Genomic DNA, 20,053 nt, shown 5'->3' with positions numbered 1-20,053 from the left:
GTTGGTGATGAGTTTTTTTAAATGTATATTTACTGAAAATCAATAAATAACCTACCTTGAAAATATTTTATTTGATTTCCTAAATTATATTGATATAAGTGCATGCGAAAACTTGCCCCTGTCTATTAATAAGGTATGCGAAAACTTGCCCCGGTCACGGGGCACATTTTCACACGTGACATAACGACACTTAAGACAATTTTTCTGTAAAACGAAGTTTAATTAATTGGTGTAGGTAATTCCACGTTGTAGCCAAGGTTTCTCTGAATAGTGTAGTACAGTTTTTTCAAACTTAGGTAAATAAATAAAAAATTAAAAAAATAATTTAAAAAAAGCACGAAAACCTGCCCCGGTCTCCCCTAGTCTCAGTCTTGCTTCTGGCACATGAAGTGTTCGACCTAAAATGTGTACAAATAAAAGATATATTTTTAAAGATTTTATGTATTTTAATTTTGTTGTCAATTTGGTTTTCAAAGTTTATATTCAAAGTAAAAATTTCAAGACAACGATAGTTTTTTCTATTTTTTTGAAGTCTGCTCCTCTCTTGAAGCTTTCAACAGAGCTGCAAGTATTTAGAAATCTCAGATGATGTCATTGTAAATGAGTTCATAGTCCTTTATTGTACACATTATGGACACAAAAAGTTGATAAGAGGAAATTCCATGTGATTTGGATGTAAGCTGTGGGTTTTACAGGGCCCGACTAACTAAAAGTGAGGCCCTAGGCCCACATTAATTTTGAGGCCCCCTGAAGACTATGCAGTGGTTGATTTACAGGTTTAGGGCACATCCGAATGCACTTTTGGTGGCCTCTTTGTCTAATCACAGAACTATGTATAAATCATTTATCATGTGCATTTATGAATCCCCTTTGGAGCTCCTCATAATTGTGACAAAGTAAATTTGTTATTGGCAGAATGATTAAAAATTCACCTTTAAAAAAGTTTTTTCCAATTAAAAAGTCATAATTTTTAATTATTTTAAAAATACATGTACTTTTCATATTGTAATTACAATGCTAAGCATAATTCTTTAAGAAATTTGGGGCCCCTTAGGAAGATGGGGCCCCAGACCTAGGCCTAGTCGGCCTGTGTGGTAATCAGGCCCTGGGTTTTATTCCCATCATACGGATTTTTATTCCATGTGGAACCATATTGCGGCACTTAAACGAATTGGCTTAGGCTGACGGACACTTGAATTTTTTCAAAAATACTAAGTACCAGAGAAAAGTAATGCAATCATGGGCAATTTTTTTACTTTTATTCCTGTGTTAAAAGAACTTCCTAATGCTAATGGGGTATGCTTTCAGCTTATGCATTGAAAGAGAATATACAATTGGATGGTCCATTGAGTTCAAGAAATGAAGTGAAGAAACATACACACAATCAACCAAGGCTAGCGTAAGATGATGTGGCAATAAAGATAATGTTGTAAAATGGAACGGCAGTACTGCTGCATCAGTTACAAGCAAAAAAGTTTGCACGACATGATGTGAATCATTCAGTAAATAATGGGAATTATGAGAAAAATAAAATAATTGTCCCTTTGTCAAAGCTATTGAAAACACAGGAAATTGCGTCCGTAGGGCAGACCTTTCTGATCTGTAGATGAAGACAGTATTAAAAATTGTTAAAAAAAAGGTCATGTTTTTTCTTGGCAAATTTGTGTAAAGTGTTGTAAAAGAATGGCACATATACTAGAATCTATGAAACAATGATTCACTACTCACCCCAAATTGATTCTAATGCATAAATATACAGTTTAAATATTTTTGAAATCCAATTTCATTTTTTACTATTTTTACTTCCTTTTACAAAAAAGGAAGTATTGTATTCGCAAAAAAATTTTCACTCAAAAATCGACCTTAATTTCTATTTTGCTCACCCCTGAATAAATGTTTGTTTTTTTTTTTTTCCAACTCGATCACACGTGGATATATGCCTAGGAATATACAGATACCCGAAATATCCATTTTGATGAACCCCGAGTTAATTACAACGAGTTTTCTCGTGACGTCTGAATGTACGTATGTATGTGCGTATGTGTGTATGTATCTCACGTAACTCAAAAATGGTATGTCCTAGAAAGTTTAAATTTGGTACATGGACTCCTAGTGGAGTCTAGTTGTGCACCTTCCCTTTTGGTTGCATTCGGATGTTCCTAAGGGGGTCTTTTGCCCCCTTTTGGAGGGAAATCAATGTTAATTTCGATGTGAACTCAAGTGGTGTTATTATTTGGCGGACACTTGGCGATATATCGCCAGTCTTTTGGTCGCCAAGTTTTGTCGCCAACTTGGCGACAAATTTGGCAGTTTTTTTTATTTTTAAAATCTGGTTTCGATTTGGCCACTGTTGGTGATATTTAGAGAGTAAACTAGGGAATCACATTAAAATTGCCAATAATGGGAAAATGACATTAAAGTGGAGTAAAAGGAAATCATGTGATGTACACATCAGCTCGTTTAGTTTTAGATTTTTCTCAGTTCATAGTTATTGTTTTTGAATACTTTAAACTTTAATTAGAAAACTCTTTTATTTAACAGCAAGCAATATTTTACAATAACAGATATTTATAATCGATAATCAATACAATTATTGGAATCAAACAGTAAACTTAAAATTTGCATAAAAAATGTGTTCAGACTATACAAAAGCCGGTTGGTAGAAAAATCTACCATAAAAATAAAAAAATTAACAAGAAAAATTAAATTAATTTATGATGTGCTTACTGGACATAAAATGAACAAATACTAATAAAATTATCAAAATTTATTGTGTTTTTTGAAACCGGAATTAATGGGTTAAACGCAGACGAAAATCCAAGAAGAATTGTGAGAAGTGCATTTGCTCACTCTTGAGTGTTATATGCCTTTAGAGAGGCTTTTAACTGTCTGTGAAATTCTTCCACTAAGCCATTTGATTGTATCTGGTATGGAGAAGGCAGAATTCTTTTAATTCCCAAAAAGCACGAAAGAGCGTGAAACAATGCGCTTTCAAACTGTCTACCCTGGTCGGTAGTTATACGAACTGGGCATCCAAAACGAGCAATCCAGTTAACAAAGAAACATCTTGCTACCGTCTGTGCCGATATATCTGGGATCAGCACAGCCTCAGGCCAACGTGTACACCTATCTATCATAGTTAAGCAATAATGGTTTCCCTGCGAAGGGGGTAGAGGACCCACGAGGTCGAGATGCACATGTTCAAATCTCTGTTTTGATTGGTCCGAAAACTTCCCTATTGGTGCTTTTGTGTGTCGAGTTATCTTTGATCTCTGGCAAGGAATGCTACATCTATCCCATTTAACACAATCTTTTCGAATAGAAGGCCATACAAACCGTGATCTTATCAATTTTGATGAACTGCGGATACCCAAATGTAACAGATTGTGCAAGGCGGAAAAACACATTCTCGCGGAACTCCTGGGGTACAAACGGCCGAGGCGTATCAGTTGCTATATCGCAGAAAATAGGTATTTCACATTCTGGTATGATAATTCTCTTTAATTTTAAGAATCCCGATTTTTCTATCAACAGTTTTAGCTCTGGATCGCTTTGTTGTGCCTGAGCGAGTTCTGTATAATTAATGGGGTTCGGCATGGCTATAGCGTCTATCTGCGAAAGTGCATCTGCAACAATGTTATCAGCTCCCCTTATATAACGTAAATCTGTGTTGAACTGGGATATAAAATCCAACTGCCTCGCCTGTCTTGAGCTACATTTATCCGAATTTTGCTGGAAAGTAAACGTTAGCGGCCTATGATCCGTAAACAAGGAAACCTTTCTCGCCTCGACCATATGCCGAAAATGTTTTATGTTAGCATAAGCTGCCAACAGTTCCCTTTTATAAGCCCTATATTTTCTTTCTGCCGGCGACAGCTTCCTAGAGAAAAAAAGGAAGCGGTTGTACATGCTTGTTTACTATTTGCGATAATGATCCCCCAATTGCGAAATCCGATGCGTCGACTTATAATATCAACTCTGCATCCGGCATTGGGTGTGCCAAAAGAACCGCGTCAGCAATCAATTTTTTGCAATGCTGAAACTCTTCGTTTGCTTTATCTGACCAGTCGAACTTAGTGTTATCGTTTTTCTTGGCCCCTCTTAAATACGAAGTTAAATACACCTGATGCTGGGCTATTTTTGGCAAGAATCTACAAAAAAAAAATTTCAAGAATCCCAAAATCTCTGCAGTTCCTTAACTATTTTTGGTTGTGGGTACTTTAAAATTTGCTCGACTTTATCCAGCAGGGGCCTTGTACCACTAACTGTAATTAAGTGTCTTAAGAAAGAAATCTCTGCGACCCCGAATATGCACTTTGACACATTTATAGTTTGCCCATAATCGTTTAGTCTTTCCAAAACCGCTCTTACATGAGTCTTGTGTTTTTCCTCACTATTACTAAATATCAAAATATCATCCGCGAATAAACATAACAAAACTCTAGGTCACTGAGAATACTGTTCATAAATCTGTGGAATTTTTGAGCAGTTCCGCACAAACCGAAATTCAAAAAAGGAAACTCGAAAAGTCCGAAAAAATAGCAGTTTTTTGTATGTGCTTTGGGTGCACTGGTATATAAAAATAGGCTCGCACTATATCAAGCTTTGAAAAAATAGTACTACCGTAGAGTGCGTTAGAAAAGTCTTGTATGTGCGGTATGGGGTATCAATCTGGTATAGTTTGAGCATTTAACCTCCTATAGTCTCCAACTAGTCGAATACCCCCTAAACTTTTGGAAATAACATGAAGGGTTGATGACCAACCAGATTTTGGTAGGGGGAAGATGCCTTGATTAGTTGAAACTCCTTTTTCACTGCCTCATGTAATTCTGGGTTAAGTCTCATAGATTTGCTATGTATTGGCTGACCGGTAGTTTCAATATAATGTACCGTATCATATTAAAACCAAAACCTACTTTGCCCCGGGGACCAATTTCATGAGTTCTGGAAATTCCACTAGAATACGATGATACACTGAATCGTTCGAAATAAGTTTTACCGAAAAATAGTAAACTGATTTGTAAATTATACCTACTTGCGTACAGTGACTAGTATTAGCAATGAGTTTGCGTCATTTAAGGTCTATTAAAAAAAAATGTTGCAAAAAAAAGGCCTATATAATAGGAACAGGAACGTTAGCAATTAAAAATTTACAAGTGAAAACTCTCTTCAGGCCCAAATCTACGTTAATAATTTTAGGTTCGTCAATGTAAATTTCTAAATTCTTAGCAGCTGTATGACCCCACATACATCAGGGAAGGGGGGAGGGGGATCATAGCGTGTACTGCGCCATTGAAACTTTAGGGGGGAGGGATTCGTATGTGATTTTTTTCTTTTCTATGGAGCTCTTGTTCTTTGGGGGGAGGAAGAGGAGCACTCCTGTTTACATAACATACAGCGCTATTGAAAAATATTAAATTTCTTCCATCGAAATAATAAGCTCAAAATTGTCTGAATGATATTTTATTTCACAAGTTTACCTTCTACTCCAAAAGAGCAATAGCAACGCATGAAAAGAAAACCGAGTCTAAAAAACGGGATTTAAAGTGAAGAAGGAAACTTGAAAGATGAGCGATTGAAAAAAGAAAATCCTGTCTTTGATTCACTTTTACTCAAATCAACGGCATTTCATGATACGTTTACATAATTACAATTCATGTTCAAAGCAAATCATGAAAAAGTATTTTGCGTTTAATTTTAATTTTTATTTTTTTATAAAAGAGATGACTTCACTGCTTACTCTTGCACCGAGAAAAACTAATTTATATTAATTATTCTGTGTTTAAATCTTATGAATTCAGCGAAACACCTGCGCAAATAAAATCTGTTTTACTCAAAAGTTTTTTCTTTAATGCGAAAAAGAAAGATAATTAGAACAAATTAGTTTGACGGAGGAGGTGGAGAGGTCCTCTGGTGTCTCAAAAGTTCACTTGTTATGTAGTTTTAAAAGTTATTTGATATCTCAAGTGAGAGAAACTTTTTAATCTGCGTTATGCAACATTTATGTTTATCTTTAAATATTTTCTGGACGTATTACATTGTTTTTTTTTTTCTCTCATCTCTATTATTTTTATTTTGGAACTTTACTCTCTTGTTAAGAGATTTAATTTAATTATTTTGCGCTGCTATTTTTCAGTTTGATACTCCATCCATTGTTTTTTTTTAATTTAATTTTTGTAGCAAATATTATCAATTCAAACCTTCGGAAAGGTTTTTTTATTCACTATTTTTGCTTTTAATGTCTAAATTACCACGGGGTTACCGCTGTTTGTTTCTGTTAAAAAAAAAAGAACCAGCCCAGCAGTAAAACGTGTTTTATGTGATTTAAAGTGCTAATTTAATTCTTATCATGACATAGAAAATTATTGTTTAATAAAACCGATCTGAAATAATATACTTCAATGAAAAAAATAATTAAATTTGCTATTATATGGGTATTCAGAATTTCATAAAAACTCCCTATTTGAGGGAGGTTTGACTCGCAGAGATTAAAATTCGAAAAAATGCTGCTGGAATAATAACATGTCTAATGAGATGCCATTGTAAGGTACCGGCAATAACAACATCTAAAGAAATACCATTAAATGCTAAGCGAACAAAATTTGAATCAGTAAAGATTACGATTGTTAGAACTGGCTCAGTGAAATTTCATTTCAAAGCAAATCTTTCTGTACCTCTACTGATCATTGGATAAGGGAACTTAATGACGATTAAATGGGTCCCTAGAAGAAAGGCATATATTACAAATAATTTTTTTTTAATTTTTAATTTGAAACATATGCCTTTCTTCTAGGACTGGAAAGACTAAATATTAAAGAAGAACTTATGCCTTTCTTCTAGAGACCAATTCAATTGTTTTCGACATTGTTGCAACCTCTTGATTTCCAGGACAAACAAACAGAAGCTACATGAAATAGATCTTTTAAGAAAATGCATAGAAAATTCATGAAAGAAAGATTAGACGGTTAAATATTTTACCAAAAATCTCGAAGCTCAATGGTATAACAACTGTTTAGAAGTCTTTGAAATAATAACTTACATCATTTGACACTTGAGATGTAAAATTAATTGGTTTCAGATTCATTATCCTGACGACAAACTTAATCTTCACTTTTGTTTGTTTCCTGATTTTTTTCTTTTCATTTTGTAATTTTTTTTTTCCAATTGTGCATCTTTTCTATATTAGCTTTGGCAAGGGTATCCGAAAATCTCTTATCTTCTATAATTTTATGCCACATTTGCCTTTTCAAGGTTTTTGTTTCATTGTATTTCGTATTATAAAATAAAAGATACTTCAGTTACAACAAAATAAAAACTAGCTAATATTGGAGGAAAGTAGAGATGGGTAGAGTATCTCAAAAGGTTAGCTAACAAATGAAAAATGAAAGTTTCGGTTGTGTTTAGTTTGATCAGAATAATGCATGAACAGGAAGTGAGTGCTTCAGATGACTATTAAGGGACTGATTGAAAGGTAAGAACAAAGACTCCTTTCATTTGAATTCAAAACATATCTTTTCGAAACCAATAAAATGTTGTAAAAAGTTTATAAATTGCTATGCCATCAAATGAAACTGAATGGGGAGGTTTGACTATTGTCAAACCTTTCATAATTGATGAGGGTCAAACCTTCCTTCGAAGCGATTTTGTCAAAAAAGAAAAAGAAAAAAAAGAAAACTCATTAATACAAAAAGTGAAAGTATAAAATAAGTATATTATCTTTTAGTATATTAATCTGAGTACACAAAAAGTTCAATTTAATTTGTGTATGTTAATGACAAACTGCATGATGGATGAATTTACAACAATAACACCAAAAAAAAAAACTTTTTTTTTAATTAAAAAAAAATCACATGTGGTTTTTCCTTTATTTCATTTCAAAATGGCTAGAAAGAAAATTTTATTTGATACCATATAATGTTAATCAGTTTAATAAATATTTAAATATGAACAAGAGAAGGTGGGTTAAACCTCCCTAGTTTCCTCTACATACTAATACAGATCCGGGGAGAAATCACTAGTTTAATTTTCACTTAGTGTTCTTTCTTTATTTCTTTTTTTCCTGAAAGAAACATATTTTTTTCGGCGAACAATTATGCTCTCAAATGATGTAAACAGATTTCAAGAAAAAAAAAATAGAAAAAAGAAAAAGAGGTGTAGATATTGACAAGTATTTTTTTTTTTTTTTTTCTATTTTTCTAACGAGGACAGACACTGATATATTGGGGAAAACAAGTCTTCATTTCTCAAATAAAAGAGGAATGTGGGGCAAAGTTGTTTTGAAAACTACATTATATAAAGAAAGAACATTGTATTTCATAATAAGCTTTGCATCGAAGCATTATTTTTTACTTTCGGCAGTAAAATTGTGCCTTCAAAAAAAAAAAAAAGGTGGAAAATTTTCACTTTTTTTTTCCATGGGGCAAAGTGAAAAACGAAATATTTTTTTAATGAAATATTTTCAATTCGATTTCGAAAAATGTTTTTAGATAAATTAATGAGCAAATAAAAGGTTAATTCATAAAATAAAAAGATAATGAAAGAGTAATTTCTTAATAAGCAATTAAATAATTAATGAAATATTTTTTGAATGAAATATTTTCTATTCGATTGGGAAAAGTATTTTCGAACGAAATAATGAGTACTTTAGGTACATATTTAACATATTCAAGCTTTAAAATATAGAACATGTAAGTTTTCATGAGGCCCGGATCAATAAATTTTGGGCCCCTGCAGCAAAATATGTGGAAGCTAGCTCCAGAGGCTAGCAGTGTATATTTGCAACGTTAATAAGACGTAATGCTAGTCATTTTTTTTTTCAAATTCTTGAGGCCCCTTAGGGACGCGCCTCCCCCCCCCCCCCCCCCCCCCCGCCTGCTCTGCGGGTACGCTGATCCGGGCCTGGTTTTCATTCCTTTTTCTTACAAAACGGAACTTCTCTCACACAATTTAATATATTTTAGCCAAAAGCCTTTAGGTTTTCCATATCAAAATTAGAAGTGCTAGGTCTCTTCAAGTAACCGGATCGAGTAACGGTAAATGGCAATGACCCGAATCACTAGATTCGTATAAAACGGAGATAAGGTATGTTTGGGCTGCCTAATGCTCTATTTGTTTCATCATAGGCTAGGGTTTTTCAGTTTACGGTTCGGTTGCTTCACTACATGTTTGATGAAATGATTTACATCACCATAATGGTTATAGAGATTAATGGCCCGCATGCTTCAAGTTGAGGAATTAGCAATGGTTCTAGCTTCACCGATTTTATCCAACAAATCACAATAAATTGTAAAAATGCAAATTGAAACAGTTATCGGATTAACTGTGATCTAAGCAATTTCGATTATATATTGTTTTCTTCTCAACTATCTGTACAGAATCTGGCGGTCCACAAACAAGTGATACTGCAGTCATCTTTTTGTAATACGCTAAAATATATTATTTCCGTATTTTTTTTACGCTTGTCGCAAAGTCAAAAATGCGAAAAAAAAAAAAAAAAACAGTAAAATTTTCTATTGAAATTCCTCTATTGAAATCCAACCTCCTTTACTGAAAGCTCCTGACCTAGACTTTATTGTATTTATTTCAGGGGTGCCCTCAGGGGGAAGGCGCGCATGGCGCTGACTGAGCTACTGATATTTTTAGGGGGGGGGGGTAATTTTAAAGCGATCTTTGATTTCATTTTAAAGGAATCTCTTCAGTGCTGTGAAAAAACTCAGAGAGATGCTTCATCCTCTTTAAGGAGGATTGGCGTCCCTGTTTTTCCAGAACTTTCTTCTAAACGAATGAAATATCACTTGTTTTGATAAAAGCACCTGCTCTTGACCTTGAACAACAAAAGAGGGTTTACAATGAAAAAAAGACAAAGGAGGCTGTAGCTTTAACAAGAAAAAAAAGAAGAGAGAGTTCATTCATGCAAAATGGGTGAAGACCATTTCTAAGCCATGCCTTGCTCTGCTAATCAGAACTCGCCAAGTCTCCCATTTTGGGACTTTAGTAAATAAATTCCTATAAAACTCCTTCAAATTATTTTTCTTGACCCCTGTTTAGTGTGATTGGAAAAAAGCTCTGTTGAGTTTAATAATCTATGTTTCTAATTTTTTGCATTCGTATTAATAATTTTTAGGGAATGTTTTTTCCATGTAATGCAAAAGCGAGAAATTTTTGTGCAATTGAAGTTTTTTTTTTTTTTTTTAAATTTACATTTGAAGCTTTTGGAAAAAACTACTAATAAAGTTAAATACTCTATCATTCAATTTAAATAATTTCAAAATATCTTAATTACTTGATGAGGAAAAAACTCTTAATCAAAGGTTCCCAAAATGGGAGACTTAGTGCGAAATGGGTTAAAAGGTCCCAATTAATGTTCAAAATGTTAATAAGAAAAACTTTATGATTTGATAGTATCAAAATAGTTTTTGAATTACAACACAATATTACAATTTGAGTATCCATTCTTTAAAAATTGCTTGTATTACCATATGGAGTAAATCATATGGGTAGTGAAAGTATCTTCACTGTTAAAAAAATTCCTGAAACTTTACAGAAAAAGTTACTGGCATCCATGTTGCCAGTAAAATGGTTTTTTATTGGTTATTTATTTACTGTAAAATCCTGATTTGTTGTAAAATTTTACGGTAGAATAAACGAGAGTTAAAAAACACAAAAATGCGAGTAGCAGATTGGAGTCCTTCGCATTGGTTTGCGGCTTCGCTGTCCACCACACTAGTTGCGACACATCGAATGAGGGGAAATATGATGTTATGTGCTTTGCCCCTTGGTGGTAAGTCCCTTGGTGTGTCAATTGGCGCTACAATCGTTTACTTTTTTCAGTATAATTCACTGTAAATTGTTTCTGTACTGTAAACACTCCATTTCGCAGTAATATTTACCATAAAAGTTTCCTGAACTTTTAACAGTGTATGAGATACGTCCGTTACGAAGTAAAATTAATTATTTGAGTATTTTTTAATGCTCAAATCTTCAAATTTAATTACATAATATAGAAGTAGAGTCCACGTTTTTCATAGAATTCATGCAGAGAAACGAGAATCTAGCATATTTGGAGTCTCTTTACGGTGTCTTGCACAACAACAATAGGTATGTTACCACGAAATTGCCTTAAAGTCTATGTTTTATACACTGTAAAAAAATTCCGAAACGTTACTGAGTATTTCCGTGTCACGTTTCGGGATTTTAATGGTTTTTATCCACTTCCTGGAAAAATTAAGTATTCTTGACAAAAAGTTTCCTGAATTGCTACAAATCGCAAGAATGCAGACTTTTCACTGTTGAGAAAAATATTTTTAGCTCCCAGTTTAAAGATTAATTGAGCGTATTTATAAAGTGTATCGGCTTTACTTCAAATACTTCCCGTCTATGCTAATTAAACTCCCAAAGGGAGCGAAAAAGTGTGGACTGCATTGCTTTGCAAGATTTGCAGGCAAGTAAAATTCTCGTTACTTACTTGCAATTTTGGCATAGCTTTATCCATGTTTGCAATAATGCTCTTTTAATTTCCTTGATAAATCTGAATGATGCCAAGATATTATTTCCACGGACACGACTGGTTTTAAACGGGAAGATTTCTGAATTTTTCAGGAGGCTTCCAGGATAATATCAGGAAGGTTACTAAATTTTAGCGGAAAAAGTTCCTGGAATTTACAAGATATGTTACTGGCAGATATTGGGCACATCAGCTGCCCATTATTTTCCAGGAACGTTTCTGAATCGTTTTTACAGTGTACGTTATGTTCTATGCGACAAACTGAGATCTGTAAGACGAATGGATAAGGCATCCTGTCAAAGAGTTGGCACTAAAATTTCGTAGAAAAAAATGTTGCCTCTCAAAAATATCATCATTAAAAAATGTCATCTTGCAAAAAGACGCTGAAAAAATGTTTCAACGTTTCAAAATAGCGCCGGTTAATTGCCACCAGTAGTCTCCAAAATTAAGTGATCTTAAATTTAAACATTGCGTAATTAGTTCATCATGCTAAAATTTAATAAGTGTATCTATCTGAAAAAAATAAATAATAAGTAAGGGAAATTAGAAAACATTGAATTATATAATCAAAAAAAAAATAAAAAATGAAAATTAATTTGAATTTTGACATCTTGAATTCAAATTATGTTTTTCGCAATCACGAGTGTGTGTATGTAGGCGTGTGTGTTTGTGTGTGGGGTATGTGTTTGTTTGTAGGGGTTATGTATATGTGTGTGTAGGGGGCATATGTGTTTGTGTCTGTGTGCAGGCATGAATGTATGGGTAGTTGTGTGTATGTGTGTGTGTATGTTTTTGTGTGTGTATATGTGGGTGTCTGTATGTATGCGTGTGTTTATGTGTTTGTATGTGTGTATGTGTTTGTGTGTGTGTAGTTATGTATGTGCGTGTGTGTAGGACACGGATGCAACCTGGAGACGGCTTTCGCTATAGGAGCAGCATCGTGAGGAGCCCGTCGACGGTCATGGTGTGGAGGGTGGCGGTGGGAAAAATCAAAGGAACGCCAAAAACAGTCAAGTGAGAACAATAAGCAATCGTGATTGCTCAATAAATAAATAAAAGAATGAAAGACAGAAAAGGAAAGGAAGAGAAAAACAAATTATATGCAAGTGGAATTAATTTTCGGTTACTGCTTAAATTATATAAGTTCAAAAGTATGAAATGTCAACATTAGCGTAAATATTTAGTATTAAAGGACCAGAATTTCCCAGTGTTAAAAAAAAGATCATGTATAAATTAAAAAAGCAAAAAAGTTTTGAAAATATTGTTATGGTCAGTGATTTCAAAAAAAGAAAACAATATCTATGTGAAATTAAAAAAATCATCAGTTGAAGTTTTTGCATTCAGCCTTGGGCAAATATTTGCTACGCACAAATTATTATTAAATATTACATGGATGTATCATAGCTTTAAAAAAGTTATTGCAGTTTGAAATGCTGGTTACGTGTCCTAACTGTAGGCATTTTCGATAGAGTAAGATCAAATAAATAGTTGCGTACTTATAAATTAAACAATTACGAACCTATAATTACTGAAGAAAATGGAAAATATTTATAAATATCTTATTTAAAAAAAGAGAAATTTTCAGGCAAAAGTAGTTTTTAGCCCCATTCTTTCAATTTGTTAGCATTTATTATCGCATAGAACCTACGGTAGTTTTTTCAATTTTTTGCGTAAAAAAGCGATGCTTAATTGCATATAATTCTTCAAATATGTGCTTTTTTTCTTCAGTAAAACTGTCCGTATTCATGAAATGATGCATTCCTCTATGAATGTTATTTTTTGTATTTGAAAAGCAGAATATGTGGCACTGTAAAGAGATGAAGTTTTCGTGTTTTAATTTTTAATTAAAAAAATCCTAATTGCATAGAAATTACAGTTATCAAGCTGTCAATATTATCACAAATAAAGGAATGAAGAAATAAAGGTAAGCAATTCGTTTTGATGTTACAAAAGTTCGTTTTTCGGGATCCAAATTCGGATATCCAATTTATTGAGTCTTCAAACCAACCAAGAATTGAAAACTGATTAAAAACCCTCTGCTATTTATTACTGTCCTACAAACAAATCCCGTTTTACCAAAGCCTCAAGCTATTATTTCTATGATTTTACTTGCACATACCTTAGTTTTAACAGTGTATGCCCTTAATAAAGAGGCATGTTTTTTTGAGAAAGATACCTAAATAAAATAAGAAACTTGTTGATATAATGTAATGACAAATACTCTGTGACTCAAAAATTATTGTTAATTTTTCTTTTAGGTTTATTTATTTATTTTCTTGAGTCTTTCAGTTAAAATTCATTTTTTCGCATCTGTTATGATGTAATTTATTCATACGGAAAAATGTTACAGGTTCCTGAATAAAAACATTTTTACTTTACTTCCACTCGATTCTTGTCGACCGCACTATATTAGGACAGCATCACGATCACTTGTCATCATTCTCACTTGTCACTACTGGTGAATCTTGCTACAAAAGCAAAGCATCCAACGTGTTCAGTTAGAGATTGCATCTATCAGTTATTTCAAATCAACGATACTTATGTAAAATATATCTAATAATTTACATCCAGTTGTATATTTGTTATCATTTATCACTATCCAAGAAATTTCCCTGAAACTAATAAACACTTTTTGACTTACTGGAGAGCCTGCCTGTCGACTAAACGTAGGTAATTAATAATAATAATAATAATAACAACAAAAACAATAATAAATAATAATAATAACAAATCAATAATAAATAATATAATAATAACAAAAACAATAATAAATAACAATAAGAATAATAATAATAGACAGGCTTTCTATCTTACAAAGTTGTATAATCAATGTCACTCACTATTAACAGTTAACTAAGCATTTGCTTTATTTAATAGTAAATCCTCTTACGTTACTTTAACCTTCTTAAGCTTCGATGTCAGAAAAACGTCTTAAAACCTTCTTTATATTGATCAATATAGATGTTCATCTTATTGTATTTCAAAAAATCGTTCCCTTTTTATGTTCCTCACATTTGAAAAAATAAGGGTCTGATTCGATAGATCTCGACAAAAATACATGTATCAGTATACTTAAAAGGGGTAGTCCTCGTTGTCTCCAAAATGATGTCTCAACAGGAAGGAACTTATTTTTTGTTCCTATGTAGAAGTTATGAAGTTATGGCAATCTACATCAAAAGGAATCTAAATGCGAGGAAGAGATGGTAAAGCTACATAAAATCTGCCATCAAGAAGTTCTACAAACTATGAGACTACATAAAAAGGGGTTAGGATAGGTAGGAAAGGGAGAGAGGAGGGATGACGTTGGCATCCATACCTCAGATCTGGCTCGGGTCGTCCACTGTGGTGGGTAAATTGATTGTTGTCGTTTGGTGAAGGACTATCATTCCCTGCTTCGGGCACCGATTCCAGTTTACCGCAGGAACTGAAAAGAATTATCATGCCGTTAGCTTTTCAGTTCCAGATGTTGAAATCTTTTGGATCAAAAAAACTTCCGTGTGATTGAGACATCAAAAATTAAAAAAGGAAAACATGATGCACAAAAATATTCATTTAAAAATACTAGCTAGTATGGCGAACTTAAAATTGATCAAAACTGTTCAAAAATTATTCTTTTCGATTCACAAAAAGATATCAGCTTTTTTAAAGAAAAAAATGTCTGTATTTTAATTACATTTTCAGAGGCAATCAATCCTATAATTACTCATAAGTCCGAAGTCACTTTCTAACGATGCTGAACGAAAACGAAATTTTTTTTATTAAAAAAACGTGGAAAAATATATGTGCTTTGCTCTCAATGGGCCCCGAGGCAACACGAAATGTGTTCCCGGACGAAGAGAAAAAAAAACTTATTTTTGACGCTACTTTGGACAATTAAAAAATCAATCTTACATTTTTCAATTGAATATTTTGATCGAAAAACGTGCAGTTGGTGAAGTTTATATTAAAAATAAAATTTTTAATCCGTATTTATTATTATTATCTGGTTTTAAAAAAATTATAACTTTTTTTTACCAAGTATATTGGAAGGGAGACGAAAAAATGATAACTTTTCCATCTCTGGCAAACGTGCTTTTTAAAAAAAACTTTTTTTTTTAAGAAAAACGTTTCTTTAAATGAATTGAAGTTCAAATACTATGTGAAATCTTAGTGAGTGGTGTTATATTTATTTTCATGGATTAATTGATTGTACCATATGATACTCGGAGGTCAAAAGAGGGTAGGGGACTAAATATGGCGCCTTCACCCTTATAAGATGCAAACGGATTTTTAGAGCATTAATAAACCAAAGCAATCTAGAAAAAAAAAAAGGGGAAATAAAAAAGTTTCAATATTCATCCTCATCGAACTTAGACTTGGAGGTAAACAATCAAAAAAAGGGTGATGACGAGCATGACTACTTTTAAGATTAACGTGAAAATGAGTGCGTGAGATGCGAAAAAATAACAATTAGACAAAACTAAAAGTAGATTGGATGCAGTTTATATCTCCCTTTTCGCAGGCTGCATAAAACATGTTCGCTGTTTGAAGTAACATGTGATAATGGCGGGAAGAAACTTAATATCAAGAAAGAAGTTACTGAAAAACAGTTTTAAATGATATTATGCAAAAATATTCTCTTAAATAACTTTTCAATGCATCAGAATACTAAGATTTCAGGGAAGAAACTAAATTTTTGGATATATATTAAAAGGACGGATAATAATTCACTTAAATTTAATATTATTTCTTTGCAAGTGAAATAAATTTTTAAATGCGAGCACTTATTTTAATAATTTATATTGCGTTCCATCTCTTTCATTCATATGGTCTGCATTGCCAAAATCATTCCGGGTGATAATGAACAATAAATGATATTGTCGAAAAGATTTACATGTGATCAAAAAATTGAGTCAATCATAATTTGTTAGAGATTTTCTGAATCATTATATAACTTCCCGACTCCCTTGAAATTCCTCTATGCACCCATTTAGAATCGCTGTCTTAAACAATAAAAGAAGCTTACAAACAGTACAAGAGGAGAATTTCCAGACGAAAAAAAGCATCAGACTAATAAATATTTTATTTATTGAAGTCATTTTGAGAAACAAAAAGCACGCGATAATTTCAACAAACAAAAATCGAGCATCTTCAGTTATTTATTATTCAAGAACAGCGGGGGCTGCGTTCTTTAATTTATGTTTAAAGTTTAAGCAGTTTTAATTTTCCATCAATTAAACCGAGCCACTCTGCAAACTTGTTTTTGTTAAGATTCTGGAGCAGAATAGTTAATTATATTCACATTTCTAATGCTTCGCGTTGAATATTTAATGACTGTTCAAACCCGAAATAGAAACAAGATATTTTTATTCTTTGAATTGAGCGCTTTAAATAACGTACGTTTGAAAAAAAAACGCTTTGCACTGCATTTTTATTTCAGAAAGAATACTTTTGTCCTGTAGTACATTTATTTTTATAATAAGCATAAGTTATAGTAAATACTGAAAAAACAGGTTTTAAATGTGTTACCTCCTTGAATGCTTTAGGAGTTCCGTCAAGGTATAGAAACACATTAAGCTATTAGAATGATTACAGAGCGTTTGACGCTTGAATCTGCACTACAGAAGTAAACTGCTCTGACTTTTTCAGAGTTTTTGTTCACCCATTTTAAACATGATTTACCTTCTAATGATATTAAATTTTGAAAGCTATGTATCAGCAATTTATTGCTTACGCATGTCTGCAGAGTAGGGTGGTCCTTAAAAATGGAGTTCTAAAGTATTTTACGGGGCACTGTCTAATTTTGGTTTTCGACATAAAATAAGACTTTCATGCAATTTCAAACTTTAAAAGTGAGTTTCAGGGCTCGCTACCGGGCTTCAAAGTTTTGAAAAATCAAATTTGTTTTCTATAATTTGAATAAATTTTGCGTGAAACTCATTAAGGCATAATAGTAGTGAATTGCAACTACTGAACACAGAAAGGTTATATTTCGCTTTTTACAGTGTCATTTCATTCTCAGTCTTAGTATTTAGATGGGAGTTCTTATAATCATAACAGCAGAGGGCAAGCTTTCATCAGCTTTTGTCATGAAAATAACACTGTACACACAAGCGTATGCCACAAGCGTAGGGCGCATTCCTTCCGAGTATACACTGTAATGAAATTCCCTATTCGGTGTCTCAAAATGAAAAGCAGTGAAAATACTGCTTAAAATTTGAAGGATACATTCTCAGCTTACTTCTCATTTGAATTTTATGTAACGGAAAAATTTAAAAGACACACACAATGCAGGTTAGGTGGTGAAATTATTTATCGACAGCCAATCATTGTTTGATGAAAAATTACTGAACAATTACTTTCAACAGCTAAAGTTCTATCAAGAACAGAAGAAGCAATCATTTCAGCTGCTTACGAAGCAGTTAGAATCCTGGTAGAATGTGGCGTTGGTTACTTGTTGGTAACCTCGGATGTGCTCATGGCTTGTGTTTGGGATGAAAGTGGAAATATCTTCTAATGGTACTACCGAAAAAATGTTATCGCAACACAACCTGACATTTCTAATCCTTGCATTAACAAATGGAATCGTTTAACCTCAGCGGATCGGAAGTCAACTTATCAGTTGAACACTAAGCTAAGAATAAAGTCAAACGTCTGTGTTTTAATACAACTTCAATACAACAGAGTTACGAAAAGAGCATGTGTCGTTGCTGAGGAACAGATAGACAAAGCATTTCTTTGGTTTGCTTGACATGATAATTTTTCCTGAAATCATACTAGAGGCGGATGTAGATATGTCCAGTTGAATTATCATTAGGGCCTAAAACACTGACCGCTTTAAATATAAAAAAACCGCTTTAAATATTTGTACGGCTCCATCAATCACGGAACATTTCAAACTATCGTATCTAATTTTGCAATAAGTTATCTCCCAAAGCCAGGGCTAAGGCAGAAACACATAAAATACACCGCCAGCTCAGTCACTCCATCCGAGGAGTGCAGTTTTGTGCTTTTCAGCACTCATCAGCCGGGAATAGGAAGTAACTGAGCTGGAGGCGAAAAACCTCTTAAAGGAGCCGAGAGAGTCAAACAAACTGGTAGCTAATGTAGAATTAGCACACCAGATGAGTGACTGCAACAATGGTGCGGTTCAACTCAAAGATTGATGGCAAAGCACGAAACCGTTTGTTTGGCTCTCTTGGCTCCCTTAAGAGGTTTTTCGCCTCCAGCTCAGTTACTTCGTATTCCCGGCTGATGAGTGCTGAAAAGCACGAAACTGCACTCCTCGGATGGAATGACTGAGCTGGCGGTGTATTTTATTTGCCATACCTAATGTTTCAATTTATGACAAAGTGATCACAAGTGCATCAGATTTGCTTAGTTCAAGAAAAAATCAACTTGAACAGTTTCAGCCTCGAGATGAATATAAAAACTTTTTCAAGTTCACCATCACATTGCTTTGACGAATTATCAAAAGAGAAATATTATTCAGTCCTTTTGGGATGACATCGTGCTTGATGGATGAGAAAATAAATTATAAAATATAAATTGAATGATCATTTTCAACTGCCTTTTAATAACTTATATTTGCTAATTAATAATCTTGTTTGAAATATCTGAAATTCCTAATGTGTGGTCGATAATTTTGAAATATTATGTGAAGAGTTGATTGTAAGCATTTTGCCACAAGTAATGATAATCGGCTCTTTAAAAGTGTTAAAGGGTATAAAATAAATAATTACGAGGTTCATAAGTTTAATAAACAAGTTTCTTGGATATTCGTGGTATTACCTTTCAGAAGAACTCTTTGCCCTTTCGTTGTTTTTTAACGATAATTTTCCTCAAGAAACAAAAAGGAAAATTATGAACTCTTTAAAAAGAAAAGGACAGAATAATAACTCAGAATGGAACTTTAGTAGAGTCGATCCAGTTTTAAAGATGTCTGCATGATTTTACTCCAAATTGAAGCTATATTTTAAACCTTGAACATAAATTCAGAGTTTTTAAAAAAATGACAAAACGGAAAGGTAACAAATCTTACAAGAAAAAAATACGAATCCTTCACGCCAGATGTCATGACAGACCAAGATATACTTTTTGAATCTCAAAAGAAAATTATAAGTGAAATCGAAGCAGAGAGAGAGAGACGACAAAGGAGATGCTAATCCTGAAGCCCAAACCTTAATTAACGACGCGGGCGGAGTTACAAATTGTGCAGCGAACCTTAATGTTGCAGAAGAATGCCTCTCTGGTGTTAAATTGCTTGAAAGAATTTTTGTAAAAAGAGGTTACATCTAAACATTGAAGAAAAAATCTATAAAAGATTTTTTTTATTTTAATTAATGTACACACGTAATAAAACGAGATTTAATAAAAATTTCTTACTTAAACTCTATATATAAATGCTAGAGTGTGCATTTTTGTACAATTGTACTTAGGTTTTTATATTTTCTGAGTCACAATCACAAAAACACTGTCTGTTTACTCCGAATCCGGTAAATGTGGAAATTGGTTAACACGAGAAATTTCGGTGCCCCTATCGAATTCGCGTTAACGAGCCTTGACTGTACA

At 33.0% G+C, this 20,053-nt stretch overlaps 1 protein-coding gene across 1 annotated transcript in view; it reads right to left on the bottom strand.

Annotated features, from left to right (window-relative positions):
• LOC129231720 (uncharacterized) overlaps positions 1 to 20,053 on the bottom strand; it is a 165,579-nt gene that overhangs the window by 127,417 nt on the left and 18,109 nt on the right. The window contains exon 2 of the mRNA XM_054866083.1: positions 14,820 to 14,927. Coding sequence (XP_054722058.1) covers positions 14,820 to 14,927 — 108 coding nt within the window. The remainder of the gene's footprint in view (positions 1 to 14,819; positions 14,928 to 20,053) is intronic.

Source organism: Uloborus diversus, chromosome 10 (genome assembly GCF_026930045.1).
Source record: "Uloborus diversus isolate 005 chromosome 10, Udiv.v.3.1, whole genome shotgun sequence".
Taxonomy (NCBI): Eukaryota; Metazoa; Arthropoda; class Arachnida; order Araneae; family Uloboridae; genus Uloborus; species Uloborus diversus.
The sequence above is the reverse complement of the archived record's forward strand: the minus strand, read 5'-3'. Positions and strand labels throughout refer to the sequence as shown.